The sequence below is a fragment of the Telopea speciosissima genome, chromosome 4 (assembly GCF_018873765.1).
Source record: "Telopea speciosissima isolate NSW1024214 ecotype Mountain lineage chromosome 4, Tspe_v1, whole genome shotgun sequence".
NCBI lineage: Eukaryota > Viridiplantae > Streptophyta > Magnoliopsida > Proteales > Proteaceae > Telopea > Telopea speciosissima.
In genome coordinates, this window is record NC_057919.1 from 4,165,569 (window position 1) to 4,180,790 (window position 15,222).

At 38.1% G+C, this 15,222-nt stretch overlaps 2 protein-coding genes across 3 annotated transcripts; both read right to left on the minus strand.

The window, feature by feature from the left end:
- Positions 1-1,219: 1,219 nt before the first annotated feature.
- LOC122658848 (putative pentatricopeptide repeat-containing protein At5g52630) lies at positions 1,220-3,989 on the minus strand. The gene is made up of 2 exons (XM_043853982.1): positions 3,820-3,989; positions 1,220-3,427 (listed from the first exon to the last, which is right to left on the minus strand). The coding sequence occupies exons 1-2, from the start codon at positions 3,910-3,912 to the stop codon at positions 1,241-1,243; spliced, it is 2,280 nt and encodes a 759-aa protein (XP_043709917.1). The 5' UTR covers positions 3,913-3,989; the 3' UTR covers positions 1,220-1,240.
- Positions 3,990-5,580: 1,591 nt separating this feature from the next.
- On the minus strand, positions 5,581-13,371 carry LOC122657951 (serine hydroxymethyltransferase, mitochondrial). Of its 2 annotated transcripts, none has more exons than XM_043852757.1 (16): positions 13,215-13,371; positions 12,997-13,047; positions 12,724-12,810; positions 12,314-12,435; positions 12,052-12,128; positions 11,733-11,857; positions 10,704-10,796; positions 8,732-8,824; positions 8,424-8,621; positions 8,141-8,245; positions 7,322-7,387; positions 6,958-7,035; positions 6,572-6,683; positions 6,371-6,481; positions 6,035-6,211; positions 5,581-5,760 (listed from the first exon to the last, which is right to left on the minus strand). In XM_043852757.1, the coding sequence occupies exons 1-15, from the start codon at positions 13,302-13,304 to the stop codon at positions 6,063-6,065; spliced, it is 1,557 nt and encodes a 518-aa protein (XP_043708692.1). In that variant the 5' UTR covers positions 13,305-13,371; the 3' UTR covers positions 5,581-5,760; positions 6,035-6,062. The 2 variants fall into 2 exon arrangements, with proteins under 2 accessions (XP_043708692.1, XP_043708691.1); XM_043852756.1 differs by having other exon boundaries at positions 5,581-5,816.
- Between the last annotated feature and the right edge of the window lie 1,851 nt (positions 13,372-15,222).

The following is a 15,222-nucleotide window of genomic DNA, read 5'->3' on the forward strand; positions in this document are numbered from 1 at the left end:
GAATGGCTTGAATAGTCATAATATCGTATAGATTAACATAAAATAAAAAAATATCATTCACAAATAATAAAATGAATAATCTCACGAGTAGTCCTATTAATTTTAATTCCTTTAAACATATGGAGATCTCGATAGACAGAAAGCAAACGAGAGAAACCCTCCATAGCCAAAATAAGAAGGTAAAGACTCAACGGACATCCCTCTTGAACGCACCGTGTTGGTTCAAAAAGATAAAAAAACCCACCTTTTAGTTTGACGGAATAAGACATAGGGGATAAAAGATAGCATACAAGGTTACACCAGTGATTTGAAAAATCAAAAAAAAATTCAAGAATTGCACAAATATAGCTCCACTCTAGATGATGATAAGCCTTAGACATATCCAATTTATTGCAATCCATCATTGTTTACCTTTATAGTGTCGTATATAGTGAAATATCTCATGACCAAGAATAATACAAAATTTGTCCCCTTTGAAAAAGGCAAATTGAAAAGGAGAAATAAAACGAGTCATGAGCCCTTGTGATCTTTTAGCTCAAAGCTTAGAAACTATTTTATAGGCCATTGTGCATAAAAGTAAATAGGCCTAAAATCTTCTACTAAGAGGGCTTTATCTTTCTTGGGGACTAGTGTAATGAGTATGTGAATTTTTTTTATGCAAGTAATGAGTATGTGATTTGTTCCTAAAGGTAAAGATAAAGAAATAAAAAAAATTTGGACAAAGTTTACAACATCCCACTGAATGAAATCCCAACATTTTTGCCATCATGACAGGTGCTTTATAAGCACCAATACTGAAAACAACTTCTTTTATCTCACCAATTGAGGGTAAAGAAGTCAACATCTAATTTTCAGATGGAGTGATGATGGAGAAACAAACTTTCAACAATATGGGGATCCAAGGGTTAGATGTGCAGAATATAGGACTAAATGGAGAACAATAGCAGGAGTATCATAGACAAGATTCCCTTCATAGTCTTTGATAAAATCTACTGATCGAGCCCAATGATAGCAAATGGAGTTTTGAGAAACACTTTCTAGCCCCTGCTTTGTAAACTCTCATGATACCACCTATTTCAGAAGTTTCAGCATTCACAACATGATGCATCATTGCAATTTCAGAAAAATAGGTTCAAATACTCCATGTCACCAAGATGAATTTGTTTCTTCGTTTAGATTTTTTAATAGTGTTGATATTGAGATTCTCCATAGCAACACTAGAGAGAAGAGTATCATTGAATTAAAGAAGACCACCAAAATCCCCACATGAACAATGCCCATTAGTGAATTTATGAAGTCGTTTGCTGTCGCGAATGATTATCTCTCTTCCAGTCAACACTGAGATGAACTTAATAAAACTATGGCAATCCCTACACATACTAATACTTTTGTTAACCCTTATATGTGCACTATTAGGCATGTTCAATAACCAGAAAGCAATGGCCAGCCTTTCACTGTGGTGACTGGTAGAAGAAAATTTCTCATCCTCATCAGCTATTTCTAAGCTTTGCCATGACACATATCCCAGAGTCTTTGCTTTGTCAAGCAAGTTCTCCAAAAGTTTGTACATCTCTATATTCTGGGAGTGTGATTTGTCATCAGGTTTAAAGGAAAAAACCTTATCTTTGATGCTAATCCAACTCCAATCCTTTAATCTTCCAACCTTCTCATCTTTCATCAGTTTTCTCACCCTTGATACATCCTCCCATCTCCCAGCTGAGAGATACATGTTCAACAACAAGACGCAAGTTTCAGCATCTTTAGGCTTCAGTTCAAGTAACCGTTCAGCAGCATAAAATCCCAACTCCATTTTCCCATGGCTTCTACAACCAGCAATCAAGATCGACCATATGAATTCATTGGGTTCAACATCCATTTTTTTGATAAATTCAAAAGCTTCATCCAATTGGCCCAATCTTACAAACATATCAATCAAACATGCATAATGATCCATCACAGGCTTGATCTGGTACTCGTTCTTCATCATGTTAAAGTAACTCAGAGCCTCATCAACCAATCCAGCATGGCTACAAGCAGAAAGAACACCAACAAAGGTGATTTTGTTTGGTCTCACCCCTGCCAACCTCATATCCTCAAACAGATGCAAAGCTTGGTTTGAACGACCATGCTGAGCAAAACCTGTGATCATTGAAGTCCATGATATTAAAGTTCTGTATGACATCTCCACAAAAGCTTTGCTCGCTCTTTCAATGTTTCCACATTTGTTATACATGTTAACAAGTGCACTTCCCACAACAATATCTGATAAGAACCCAGTTTTTATGGCCTGAGCATGGATTTGTTCCCCTTGCTCCAAGGCGGCCAGACTGCTACAGACTGTCAAGATACTAGAGAGAGTGAACAGGTCAGGTTTCATATTTGATCTGTTCAGTTTGAGAAACATGTTTAGTGCTTCTATTCCACTACGGTGAACTGATAGATCATCCTTTTCACGATCCATCATCTGGGCATGGCCTGCAATCATTGCGTTCCATGTGATCAAACTAACAGTCTCCATTCCATTGAACAATTTCTGTGCCTCATCAATCCAACCGCATTTCAGATACAAATACATTATAGAATTTTTAATGGGCAGGTTTGATTCATACCCAAGTTTTACACTGAGTGAATGAACCTGCTGTCCAACATCCAAAGCCTGCATTATACAACACAAGCTCAAGACACTAGTCAGCGTGAATTCATTTGGTCTTGCATCCTCTGACAGCATCTCAGAAAACAACCACAATCCCATCATGGATTCACCATTATCACCACAAGCAGATATAACTGTTGTCCATGAGATAACGTTCTTTTCTTGGATTCTTCGAAATGCCTTGATCATGGACTCTAAGTTGCCACATTTGGAGTACAAGCTGCAAAGAGAGTTCACCGCACTGGTATCAGACTCCATCCGGTACTTGATAATGTATGCATGAATTTGCTTCCCCAACTCAATAGCTTGCAAGGACGAACAAGCACTCAAAACAGCCCCTAAGGTGTAATTTGTAGGATAAGCCCCACATTCCAACAGTTCTTGGAGGACTTGGATGGCAAGTTCTGGCTGGGAATTATGAATGTAACCTGTTATCAAAGCTGTCCACGAAACAACATTCCTTCGAGGCAATTGATCAAAAACCTTGCGGGCATCAACCACAGACCCACATTTTGCATACACATTGACGAGGAATGTCATAAGAAACAGATCCTCATGTGTTCCGGTCTTTATGATGTGTGTGTGGATAACTTGGGCTTCTGAGACTGAATTGTTGGATATGCATTCTTGCAGGAGGGGAACATAGAAGGATGACTTGATCTCGGTGCCTTCCTTTAGCATTGAGAGCGCTTCTTGGAAATCCAAACATCTCGGGTCCAATTTTGTGTCCAATTGTATGCTTGTGCAACTTCTTTGGTAGGAGATACTCGGACTCTGAAATTAGAGATACAATCTATAATCAGAGAACATAGTTTCAATGAACTAGTAATGATTTCGCGCAACATACTTCAGAGGTTAAATCATCCACCATGCACAGAAAAAAAAATGTTTACTTGAACTTATAGTCTATAACCTAATGATTGCAAACTTCAACGCGATTCCATGAAGTAGCAGAGAAACAAGCATTTACTTTGACTACTGGTGCAATTATAAGTTCTGAAATATTACGGAAAAGTCACACTTGGAAACAGCAGAGGCGTTCAGTCCAGAAGTAAGACTCAAACTGATGAGGCACAACCCAGAAAATATTATTCCTTGGAAAGCAAAATCCCTCTCTAATTTCACATGTTCTAAGGATGGAATCGAATTCAAAGCAAACTGATTACCTTTTCGGTGGCAACCGAAATTGGGGGGCTTTTCCTGAACTCAGACTCCAGCTTGAGAGTGCCACTTACGGCAACAGAAGGCAGAGACGCCATGAGAAGAGGAAGAGAAAACTACATAACCCTCCCTCTTGCTGGTCACTCTTTCGTTTTTATCGGTTTCTCCGTTTCTGATTGATGTACGATCTATCTGACCCAAAGAATCGTTTTGGGATAAGACACCTTCTTTTTATCATTTTGGGGACAGGAGGGAAGTTATCTTGATATCTCCATCTTCCAGACAAAGGAAGTCAGTTTCTTGAGATGATTTTTTACACAGATTTAACAGCAATTGGTCACCACACAAATATGAAATGCCAAAAATAACTTCTTCGTAGAAAGATCTTGCCAACATCACGAGCCCAGCGTCCGTTGGCTTTGCCTCGATGAATTACATTAGCGGAGAAATGTCGGAAAATTGAGAAGAAATGAATTTTTTAGAATGCGTTCTGGCCTCATAATCTATTCTGAGAATGCAAAACTCTGTTTGGTATATTTGATATGTATTGTCAGGATTGATCCTGTGTGACTGTGTCTCAAAGGCATTCTGAAATTCAATTTTTTTTCTATTTTTTCATTTTAGAATGCGTTCTAGATCTAAAATTTATTCCAAGAATACATATCAAACAAGGTACAACGGAGGGCAATTGGATCAGTTTACCTGAGGAGGTCTGAGCCCAATATAAAAAGCCTACCTAAAGATCACTTGAGTTGGGTTCAGGTAAAATCCGAACCGACCAAAACCTAATTGGAGCATTTTGTGATCATTCATTACACTCCCACTTCCTATAGACAAAATTAAAATTACCCTTCCCTAATGCAAACCGACAGTATCGAAAGTTGTCGGCCTGTTAGGATTCTTTGGGCCAACTTAAGCCAAACAGCCTAATGCATATTTCATATGGTTTTGTAAATATAAAGGCAGGAATTTGGCTGGGATGGTAAATCTAGTTGTTCCAAGGAGACGGATGATGGGGTGATTCTCGCGACTGGATATCTAGGGAATGGTCTAGTTTGACCTACCACATGTCAAATTTCATTATCTAGTTTAGTCATAGACAATCTCACGTATCACCATGCAGCTTTTCTGCTGGATTACAATGTCTTGTTTTTCCACTTCTTGCGAATTCAAATTGGATTGAAACTTAACATGTGAACAAAGAACCTTGAAGCCTACTTATCCATCAATCACATAATTTCTACTCTACCCAACCTACTATATGGCACACCTATGCATGATACATGCCACCCAGCTACGAATCTATGGACGGGCTATCCAGCCAAACATGTGCACTTGCCACCAAAATTATGATGAAGTAGCTCATGTACTATACTAGATAGTTGGAAAGTGCTTCTTGGCTTCAGGTAGGTAGAGAGTAGTTTATGATTGAGCAGTTGCAAGTTTTGTGTCTCCCCTTGAGTTCCCTATCCCTCCCAAAGTAGGGAATTGGATATGGCAATAACAAGCCACTGTCCTTGCCAAATCCTCTGTAACAAAAGTTGGCCATGTAAGCATTTCTCTCTCTAAAAGAGAAAAGGGTGAAAAAGCTGCTGTTCTTCCACACCAATACACCCCAATCCAATGGTTGAAAACTTACTCTCACATCAACAAGTGCTTTCTAAATCATTCTACTTTTGAACCCAAGACAATCAGGGGCTTGTTCATTTCACCAAGATGAGACACCATGTCCAGAACCCATTGATGGCACACAGAGATTATAGATATACTTCATAATTGAAGGCCAGTTTATATTGCGGACCATTAGTGAATAATATGTACACAGTTTTGTTTAGAAAATTTCAACGGAATGTTCTCCTTGATATTATAGCTGCAAGCTCTACAATCTTTCATCCTTCATAACCATATCCCCACAGGCCACATGAAGATTTCATTCTCTCAATTGCCTGCACTAATTCCAGAGGATCTTTCGAGTTACAATTTTCGCTGCAATTTCAATGTTCTGCACAAACATGAATGAGATAGAGTGAGAAATCGATTCTGAGCAACTAAAATTCCGAATCTTCTTTACTATGTTATAAAAACACAGGCCAATTAGTGGCATTTAAAAGAAAAAAAGCAGGAGATTGTCAAACTTGAGATCATTTTCCCAAGTATAAAGAGTTTATTGGCCCCTTGAAAACGAAGAAAAAAAATATTGAAGTACAAGAAATCACATACCTAACAGAATAAGATACTTCTATTTCCCTCAGTTTTTGTACTTCATTGTTTCTTTTTCAAACCCAATTGTTGGGAATTGCTTTGCGTACTCCTCAACCTCATGGCGAAGCTTTGAAATTTCAGCTTGGATGTCGGCACGAGTCTGGATTGTAGCCACGAAGTCCTTCAATTTTGTCCCTGACACGTGAAAAATCATACATAACATGATGCATATTGTCTAAGTAAATTTATCCATCCTTACATACCCATATTCATGCTGCAGGTCAACATGTAGCCCCCCAAAAAAAAAATGCAGTCATATACAGAGATATTAAAATATGCTAGAGAATTATCAACCTTTGGTTTCAGACTTGATCTTCACTGCCAACTTCGCAGCAGTGTCAAAACAGTCGGCTACTTTGACAAAATCCTCTTCAACAAATCCTCTTGATGTTAGGGCTGGGGTTCCTGAATTAACAAAGACAGAGACTATTCAAGCTGAACAGGTCATGAATATAAATAAAAGAAGGTGAAACTGATTGAATTAGAGGTTTCTACCCATCCGGATTCCACCGGGAACCATGGCAGACACATCCCCAGGAACAGTGTTCTTGTTGGCTGCAATGTGAACCAATTCTAAAACCTTTTCAACTCTGGAACCATCGATACCCTGTAGACCAAAAGTTTGAAGCAACAGTTCTACTTATTCATAGCCTCATTTTAACACTAAAAACCACAAATTGTATATTTCAGACGTATTACTATATCTGGTAATTCTCTGGTGGGCTTAGACTTTCAAGAGTCATATTGAATAGAAAAGGTTTGACTAAATTTGTAAGGATCAAACTGATGCAAACTAGTCATCAATGGAGTTCAAAATTTTCCCACAAACATCTAAAACATAGTTTAACAACGAAAGACGCACAAAAATATTATTCTCTTACCTTGTTTTTAAGATTCACCAAGACCAAATGGTTTTCAGTTCCACCAGAGACAAGCTCATAGCCCTTCTCTACCAAACTCTGCAAAATGAGTTAGGTTCAAAACTCAAAACTACCAGCCAAAAATCACCAATCACATACTTTATTGAAAAACCCCCAACAGTCCTAAAAAATTCCCATGCTCAGACCGTTTATAGTTCCCAGACCTGGCATCAAATCCCATTCAAAGATGCTAAACGCATCAAGACTACCAAAGAAAACTTTCCCCTTCTGAACCCCAATAGTATTTGTAAAATGTGGAAGAAAAAGAATGATCATGGAGAATAAACAATATTAAATACAAATACTAATTTTCCATAGGTTATACCTGCGCGAATCTTGAGCAATTACTGAGAACTTGCTCTTGGTAGGCTTTGTACTCTAGAGTTGTTGCCTGCAATCACATATCTGTCACCCAAGCGCAGAAATGAATTGAAAAGAATCTAACCCCAACAGGATTGGGAGTGTACCTGGGTGCACACGGGTTTGGGGGGGGGGGGGGACCAATATCATGTATAGAAAGGACAAGCTCAGTCCATTTGAAGTCGGGACAGAATTTGGAAATTACAAGTACTATGCCAATGTTAACCACAAGTATTTTACTGGGCACGAATTCCACATTCCCAAAGAAAGGGGTGGGGTAGGACTATGAAGTGTAAAGATTGAATGACGAAACTGCAGGCTAATGGCTCTACTATGTGTAATGCTCATGAGGGTTTTTTGAAGAGCTACACATACAATATAATCCACACAACAAGAACATACTTCCAGCTACAGAAATTTTCTATGTAAGACACTTATAATGGACTGCAGATACATTTATCAACTTATAAATTTTCACAAGTCTTTAAAGTTTCAAAATTCCGCAGGTAATTTAAAATGCAGTTCTCATCTATGCTCTTGCTAAGACTCAACAGTAACCAGTCTATTACTCTATTTACTCCACTATTGTTTTCATCTTGTGGATGACAACTTGTATTTGACTCCTAAAGATGATGGTATAGAGAATGTTCCTGGTTTATGTAGGACAAAATGAAAAGGAAAAAGGAACTACAAGTAGCAAACAAAATGGTTAGTCCTATATTCACTCTTCCTGAAACATGCATCTCCAAAAAAAAAAAAAAAAATCATCCACAAGAACACAGACCTGTTTCAGTGCAACCGCTAACCCAGTAATTGTGTGATTGTGTGGACCACCTTGAAGCCCTGGAAAGACGGCCTGATTGATCTTGTCTTCAAAATCATACAAGACCTTTGGATGCAAAAGAAGTAATACTTTTAGTTGCAAATATTCAAACAATCACAATCTCAACTTTAAAACAAAAAGAGAAAACCCAAATAGATCACCAAATGTAGCACAAAAGAACTATGCTGGAAAAGCATTGCGTAGGGTAGCTAAAATTATGTCGCCTTCCCTTTTAAGAACTCACCTCTTGGCCTTGTTTGTTAATCTCTTTCACTCCCTTCCTAAAGAAGATCATGGCTCCACGTGGCCCACGAAGTGATTTGTGTGTTGTAGTTGTCACTACGTCCGCATATTCAAAAGGTGATGGGATGACACCAGCTGCAACCAACCCACTAATGTGTGCCATATCTGCTAACAGGATAGCTTTCTGCTTATCACAAACCTGTCAAATCCATGACAATTGCACTCAGATTTTCTAAACCATTGAAGAGAGTTAAGAAAATCTTCTTTAGATGATTGTGTGGCAGGAATCAAGGTTGGTGTAGCTTTTACCTTGCGCATACGTGCATAGTCATAAAGGCGTGCATAAGCACTAGCACCTGCAACTACTAATTTGGGCCTGAAGAGGGCAGCACTCTTCTCAAACTGTCATCAACATATTCTCATAGCAAGTCAATTTTGTTCTTATAAAAATTTAATCTATGAGAATTAGCTTACAACGACTAAATTATGCATTAGGATGAGGCATGATGGAAACCAACCAACCAATCCATGACTTAAACCGAAACAGCTTGATATTTCAATTTACATGCATGATTTTTACTGGAACCTAGAAGTATCATAATTAAATAGAAGTAGGATTAAATTTCCTAATCATAAAGCGGATGAAGACAAAATCATTTTGAACCATGTTTAGATGCAGGGATCCCTCTGTCAGTGAAACTTCCTATATGCCAATAGAAAACGTTTGCCTACTTCCACACCAGATATATTGTATAACCCTTTTAGCATCTTGATTGAACATGGTAGAACACTCCTATTGCCCTTAGAGAGAAAAAGAACTAAAAAGGTTTTATTTCGATTCAACTATCTCTTTCTTGTTGTCTTTCTATATCATATTAGCAATCAAAATATGGTCGAAAGAAAAAAACTCTACTTGATGGGGATTCTTTCTATATGAATTCCATTGAACACATAAATGAAAAATTGGAAGAACTTTAGGGTCTTCCAATATCAATAGGTGCGCCATTGGTGTACCAGCTATCGTACCCACAGTAAAAGCTGGTTCGCCCAGTGTGGAGCAGATAACTGCTGAAAACATCATTCATGAACCTGCCTGCTTGGTGTTTCATATAGGTAATCTAGTTGGGGGGCATACTTTATCACTTGAATCTCTATCTTCATTTATTTCTGTACTAGGCATTGAGACAAGTGTTGCTTCTGTTTCAACCTAGGGGCCATATCCAAAACTGGAACCTTAACAAGGGTTTGCTTCCACCTTTTTGAAGCAATTATTAGCTATTTAAGGAGTCACGTATAAGCTATAGTTTCTTGGCTTATTCGCTGCATTTCAAGGATCCAAGTTCCTGGTAAATTGCTAAGGAAAGATCTAAGATCTCACTGGAGGATTGTATATGAATTCTACTCTTTCTACTCATAATTTCATCCCTTTAAAATATTTAAATTTTCTAATTAAATGAATGGCCGAAATGGAGGGCTGTATTTTCCATTTTATTTTAGTGTCTTTCTGATGAAATTTACATTAACAACAAAGAGTGATACAGCAGCATGAGTCCTTTTGTGTTTTTATGCTGCGATGTGGAAGATTCCATGGTCAACCAGATATATTTACTAGCAAACACATCCCAAAGGAGGGTAGGTTGGAACATCTTTCCAATCTCAGAAAGATAGGCACCATATTTGCCATGTTGCTGCTTATTTGGCACTTAAAAACCAACCATGCAGAGCTCTGCCTGCCATTCCTAACTCGCATTCAAATTTCAGTTGAAGATAACTTTGCCATGTGGCAGAGTAAGCTTTGTAAAGTGGTTAAAAATTCAAAATTTTGTGAAGCAGTTTGATGACTAATAATACAAGGGGAAACTCACAGTCTCACATACAGTCCGTAGAATTAAGCTGGACCACACAATTTGATCTGGCCAACCCAGAATCTCTTAAACAGTAAAGAAATGGTGGAATCAGCCATCCTCATGACTCATAGTGGTGGCATATCTTGCTAAGCTTGGAAAGATAGCCTTCCCAGCAAGAATTTTAAGGTGAAATGGCCTTCCAGCAGTTTGTCTAAACAGGGTAACAACTGCCACATTCCACTCATCTTGACTTCACTCCCTTCTCCTGAGGTGATTCTTTTTTAGTCTAGATTTGAACTACTTCAGAACCCTTTTTTTCCTTGACCTCATTTTCCACGGATAATGATGTAACAGAATATCAGAAGGTACAGTTACATTAAAAACATAAATCCAAAAGAGCCAAATGGATGGGGGAGAAAAAACAAAGAAGGTACCTGGTCATAGTCAATGTACCCTGTGCTTTCATTCAATCTATATGGCATTGTCTCAAAAAATATAGACACAGCAGAGATCTTCTTGGTATCAGTCTGCAGAATGCAAAACAAACGATGAAGCCTATACACCACAAATCATGACTTGGATGGTTAACAGTGTTCCATAAACAAGATATCTGCTTCCAAACACACACACACACACAAGCAACAATAAATCCTGGAAACAATTTCCTAATGGAAAGATCGAATGATCTTCAAACAACAAAAGACGATAAGCAACTATTTTCATACATAATTATGTAATAGTGCTGATTCAATTCTCTCCACTTTCCACCTATTTTAATTTCCTCAAGAACATAAGATTAAAAATATCACACATACTCATATGAAGCTCCACTAAGAGAGTCTATTGATAGCCTTCCATTATTCCATATCATGAAAGCTTTTTTTTTTTCAAGGTAAAGAAAAGAAAAAGATACTGTACGAGCATCTCTGAAACATATTTCACAGGGACACACACACATGCATACATAAAGCAGTGTATATATTTATATACACTAACCCTTGTTTTATAAACCAGTGGAGGATCTATAACCTTTAGCTCCACATCACAGGGATATAAAATTTCAAGGTTCCATGATTGGAAAGGAAAATTTGTATAATTAGAATGAAAGAATATGAAGATGAAGCGGGAATATCAAAGTAAAGAGCTGAAGAAAGGATGTATTTGCTTGTGTTTCACTGTTCTCTGGTTATTCAGTCACCTTTTAATAACTGATTCCATATTCAACACAAAAAGGAAGAGAGCAAACACAATTTCATTTCTTTTCTATACCCTCTATTAATATGAAAGAGGTGGTGTGTTGAGAGAAAAGGGAGATTATCAGAGAATCATTACAAGATACAGAGTTTTTATCTTCACCAACATGCTGAAAAAAATTGAAGAAAAATCATTAATATTAGGACCTTCAAGGATGGGTGATGCATTCCACAAACAATAGAGTTAAACCGAAGGGGAGTAGTAAGCACCTGATAGCCATGTGACAGATGCCCACCATGAGGAAGATCAAGTGCCATGATTCTCTCATGTGGCTTCAATAGTGCAGTGTAAACTTGAAAATTAGCAGGTGAGCCCGACAATGGTTGCACATTCACTGCAAGAAAATAAGCAATGAAGCTTTCAGTACAGGGAGTTGATTAAAGGAACTAAAATCTTGTGTGGTAATTCTAGTATTACCAATACCGTATCACTAACCCCGTAATATGTCATTTTAATCATATGATTCAGGTTGGGTGGGATTGCCTAAAGCCACAACCCTAACCAACTATATGCATCCTGGTCATTTACCTCCCCATTTTGCAGGATCCAACCTGAAAGCTTCCAGGGCACGCTTCTGACACAAGGACTCCGCCATGTCAATGTACCTAAAAGATTGTAAATCCCATGTATTTATATCTTAGCCAGGAAATAGAAACTTGAAGGATAAACCAGATAATAAACATTGTGAATACAAAAAAGACATCACTGAGACCCGAGAATATAATAGGAACAACAAGAATAAAGGGAACAAAAAGAAGTATCAAAGGAGGGAGGCGGGAAAATCTCATACTCGTTTCCTCCATAATATCTGGCACCGGGATATCCTTCACTGTATTTATTGGTCATGATGGACCCAACAGCTTGCATCACGGAGAGAGAAGTGAAATTCTCCGAAGGTATGAGTTCGAGACCCTTGGCAAAACACGAGAGTTACCAATAAGAAAATTGCATCACAAACTGAACTTAAAGTTGATGTCCACGCCAACAAGAAGAAAATGTCGGAGTGGAAACTTGAATCAATATCTTTGACAAGTGATTCCATAAGTAAGTAACTAAAATTTCTTGAGCAGGAATGCGCCTAAAATCTACATAAACTTTCCAAGATAAGGAACAGTTCACATGAACATGAAATCGCAAAATTCGAAAAAACAGAGTGTACCATCAACGCAATAAAAGAAAACACATTTGGAAAAAAAATACCTTCCATTGCCTTGCTTTCTCAAGCTCGATAATATTGGCAATCTCTGGATCGATTACCTCAAGCGGAGCATTCAACTGCTTTGGCCACTGGAATGAAGTTTTTTCCAAGTAAGAGTTCAAATTGAAACAAAGTTATATCAAAGGATATCAACAGAACCCAATAAGGAAAATACAAGAATCACGGATCATTAAGAGGGAGAACTACATTTATGAGTTCAAATTAATCCACTGGAGGGGGATGGGGTGAACTAGCTGGGAAATGCATTGGCTAACCGTAACACCAGATTTCTCCTTGTCGTAAACGGCTTCATCCGGCAAAGAAGTCTAAACAATAAGGAAATTAAAGATGGAGTAGGTTAGATTAGATTAAAATGAAAAGGAGGGTAAGATGAACTTGAACTTCACATCTCAATTTCTTACAGAACATCAGCTGATTGGTTTGGCTACAATAACAATAAGAAGGAAAAGCAGAAAAGAGGGAAAAAGCACACCATGTAGTAGAGGGATCCGCCTTGAAAGGGAGACCGAATCGGCTTGCTCACGGAAGAGGAGAGCCTGCGAAGCGCCATAGCCATTGCCATCTCACGTTCTTCGCTGCAAACTCTATCTTTCCCTCTCTTCTACGCGGCTTTGAGGTGTCTGTTTTATTAAATAATTTTTTGAAAAACGAAAAAAAAATAAAATTAAAGACAAATCAGACAGTGCTAAAAAATAATTTTTAAATTAAAAAGAAAATCTATGTCATTTTTGTCTGGGATGGTTGGTGACCGTTAAAAGAAAATGAATAAAAGTGTGTATACTTTCTATCCAAAAAAATATGGAGCAAATTACTTAGACCTCCCTGACCTTTCTGACAATGTAGGGAATCTCTCCTGTCATTCTGACAATTATTCACACCTCCCTTACTTTTCAAACTGGGCTTCACTTAACACCAGATCGTTAACGGTGTTAATAATTAACCTGATGTGACCAAAATGCCCTTACTTACAAAACACAAAAACCCACCTTTTCCCCTTTCTTCTTCCTCCTCCTCTGCTTCTTCTTTTTCCTCCTGCAAACCTTGAACCCAGATGAGATGCAACAACACTCTTCTCTCCAAAACCCACCTCCTCATCCTTCTCGTTTCACTTCCATGGCTTCAGATGCCCTTCAGGGCAGGGGAGGTTCCCATGAATAGAGAAAAAGAAGATGAGTGTGGATTCCGTCCCTTTGAACTCCCATGGCCACATTGATGAGCAGATTTCTCAGCTTATGCAGTGCAAGCCTTTGTCCAAGCAAGAGGTTCCCTTATTGCCTTAGAGCAAATTAGATCACTTGCAGAACAATTCTAGGGCAACAAACTCACGATCTCATCAAACTGCACTCCCAGATCACTAGAGAAAACCCTAACTGAACCCAAATCCTAGATCACTAACAAATGAAAACAAAATGAACAAACAAAATCATGTTTCCAGACGGAGACACTTAAATCCTCATATCAATTTTTTTTGTAACTTTGTAGGTTCTCTTCGGTAATGCTATTATCTACCTGAAGACCATGGAGTTATTTGGTTATCTACATTAATTTTTTTTGTAACTTTGATCTAGTGGTACTGCTAATGTCTTGGTTGTCGATTAATTTTATTTTCCTTGGTACTCTCAATCTGGCTGCTACTGTTAATTGAAATTTAGGACTGTTTTGGGCCTTTAGGTATGAACACTCGATCCTTGGTTGAAGACTGATCTGAGTTAATTTGTCTCATTGAAGAATCTCCATTGGCGGTACCCTATTTTTTGGGCATTTTTCTTCATATTTTCCTTCTGCAATTAATCTGAATCTGTCCATCAGATTCAGCTGTCCTTCCAGGGTTTTATTATAGCCCTTTGCAGGGTCCTTTGATCTTATTTTGGTGGCAACCTGCCCCTCAAATTGAAAGTAATTTGATATCACCCAAAATGTGGGTGTTTTATCTTCAGATTTGCTTTTTGTTCACTGGTTGCTGTACTCTTAATTAGATCAGTGTCATTCTGTGATGATTTCTTCTTCCTTTGGTTAATTACTTATACTCAGGCTTGGGGTTTAATTATATATTGGATCCTATAGTTTTCGGTGCCTTCTTGCTCGCAACTATGGAACTCATTGGAGGATCTCATTTCTCAACGATAGCTTGGATCAATGCTCCATCTCCGGCCGGAAAATCTTAGAACTTGTTTCAGTTCCATTGCTGATAATCCAGATGGGTTTGCAAGAAAAATCCTTTCCTGGGGATGCGACAGAAATTTTTTTTTTAGATAAATCCTTTCTATTTGCAGGTTAGGGTTGAGTTGAGAGATTTTGGCAGGTAGAAGATGACAATGGGATTTGACTTACCTATTCATTAAGGGCAATGGTAGAGAGATAGAAAAATTTAATATGTTTCTCAGGTGGAAGAGTGGGGATTGCGATCTGCGTGGATGGGGTTGCATAGGGGTGGGAGCAAGTGGATTTGCAGGAAAGAAGAAGAAGAAGAGGAACAAGAA

Bases quoted from the DNA above. Each gene is read 5' to 3' on its own strand.
- LOC122657951 (XM_043852757.1), bottom strand. From the start codon at position 13,304: ATGGCAATGGCTATGGCGCTTCGCAGGCTCTCCTCTTCCGTGAGCAAG. The intron at 10,797-11,732 runs GTGCTTACTACT...TGCATTCTGCAG, and splicing joins ATCTGTCACATGGCTATCAG to ACTGATACCAAGAAGATCTC. The intron at 8,246-8,423 runs GTGAGTTCTTAA...TTGCATCCAAAG, and splicing joins TTAACAAACAAGGCCAAGAG to GTCTTGTATGATTTTGAAGA.
- LOC122658848 (XM_043853982.1), bottom strand. From the start codon at position 3,912: ATGGCGTCTCTGCCTTCTGTTGCCGTAAGTGGCACTCTCAAGCTGGAG. The intron at 3,428-3,819 runs GTAATCAGTTTG...CTCTAATTTCAG, and splicing joins TTTCGGTTGCCACCGAAAAG to AGTCCGAGTATCTCCTACCA.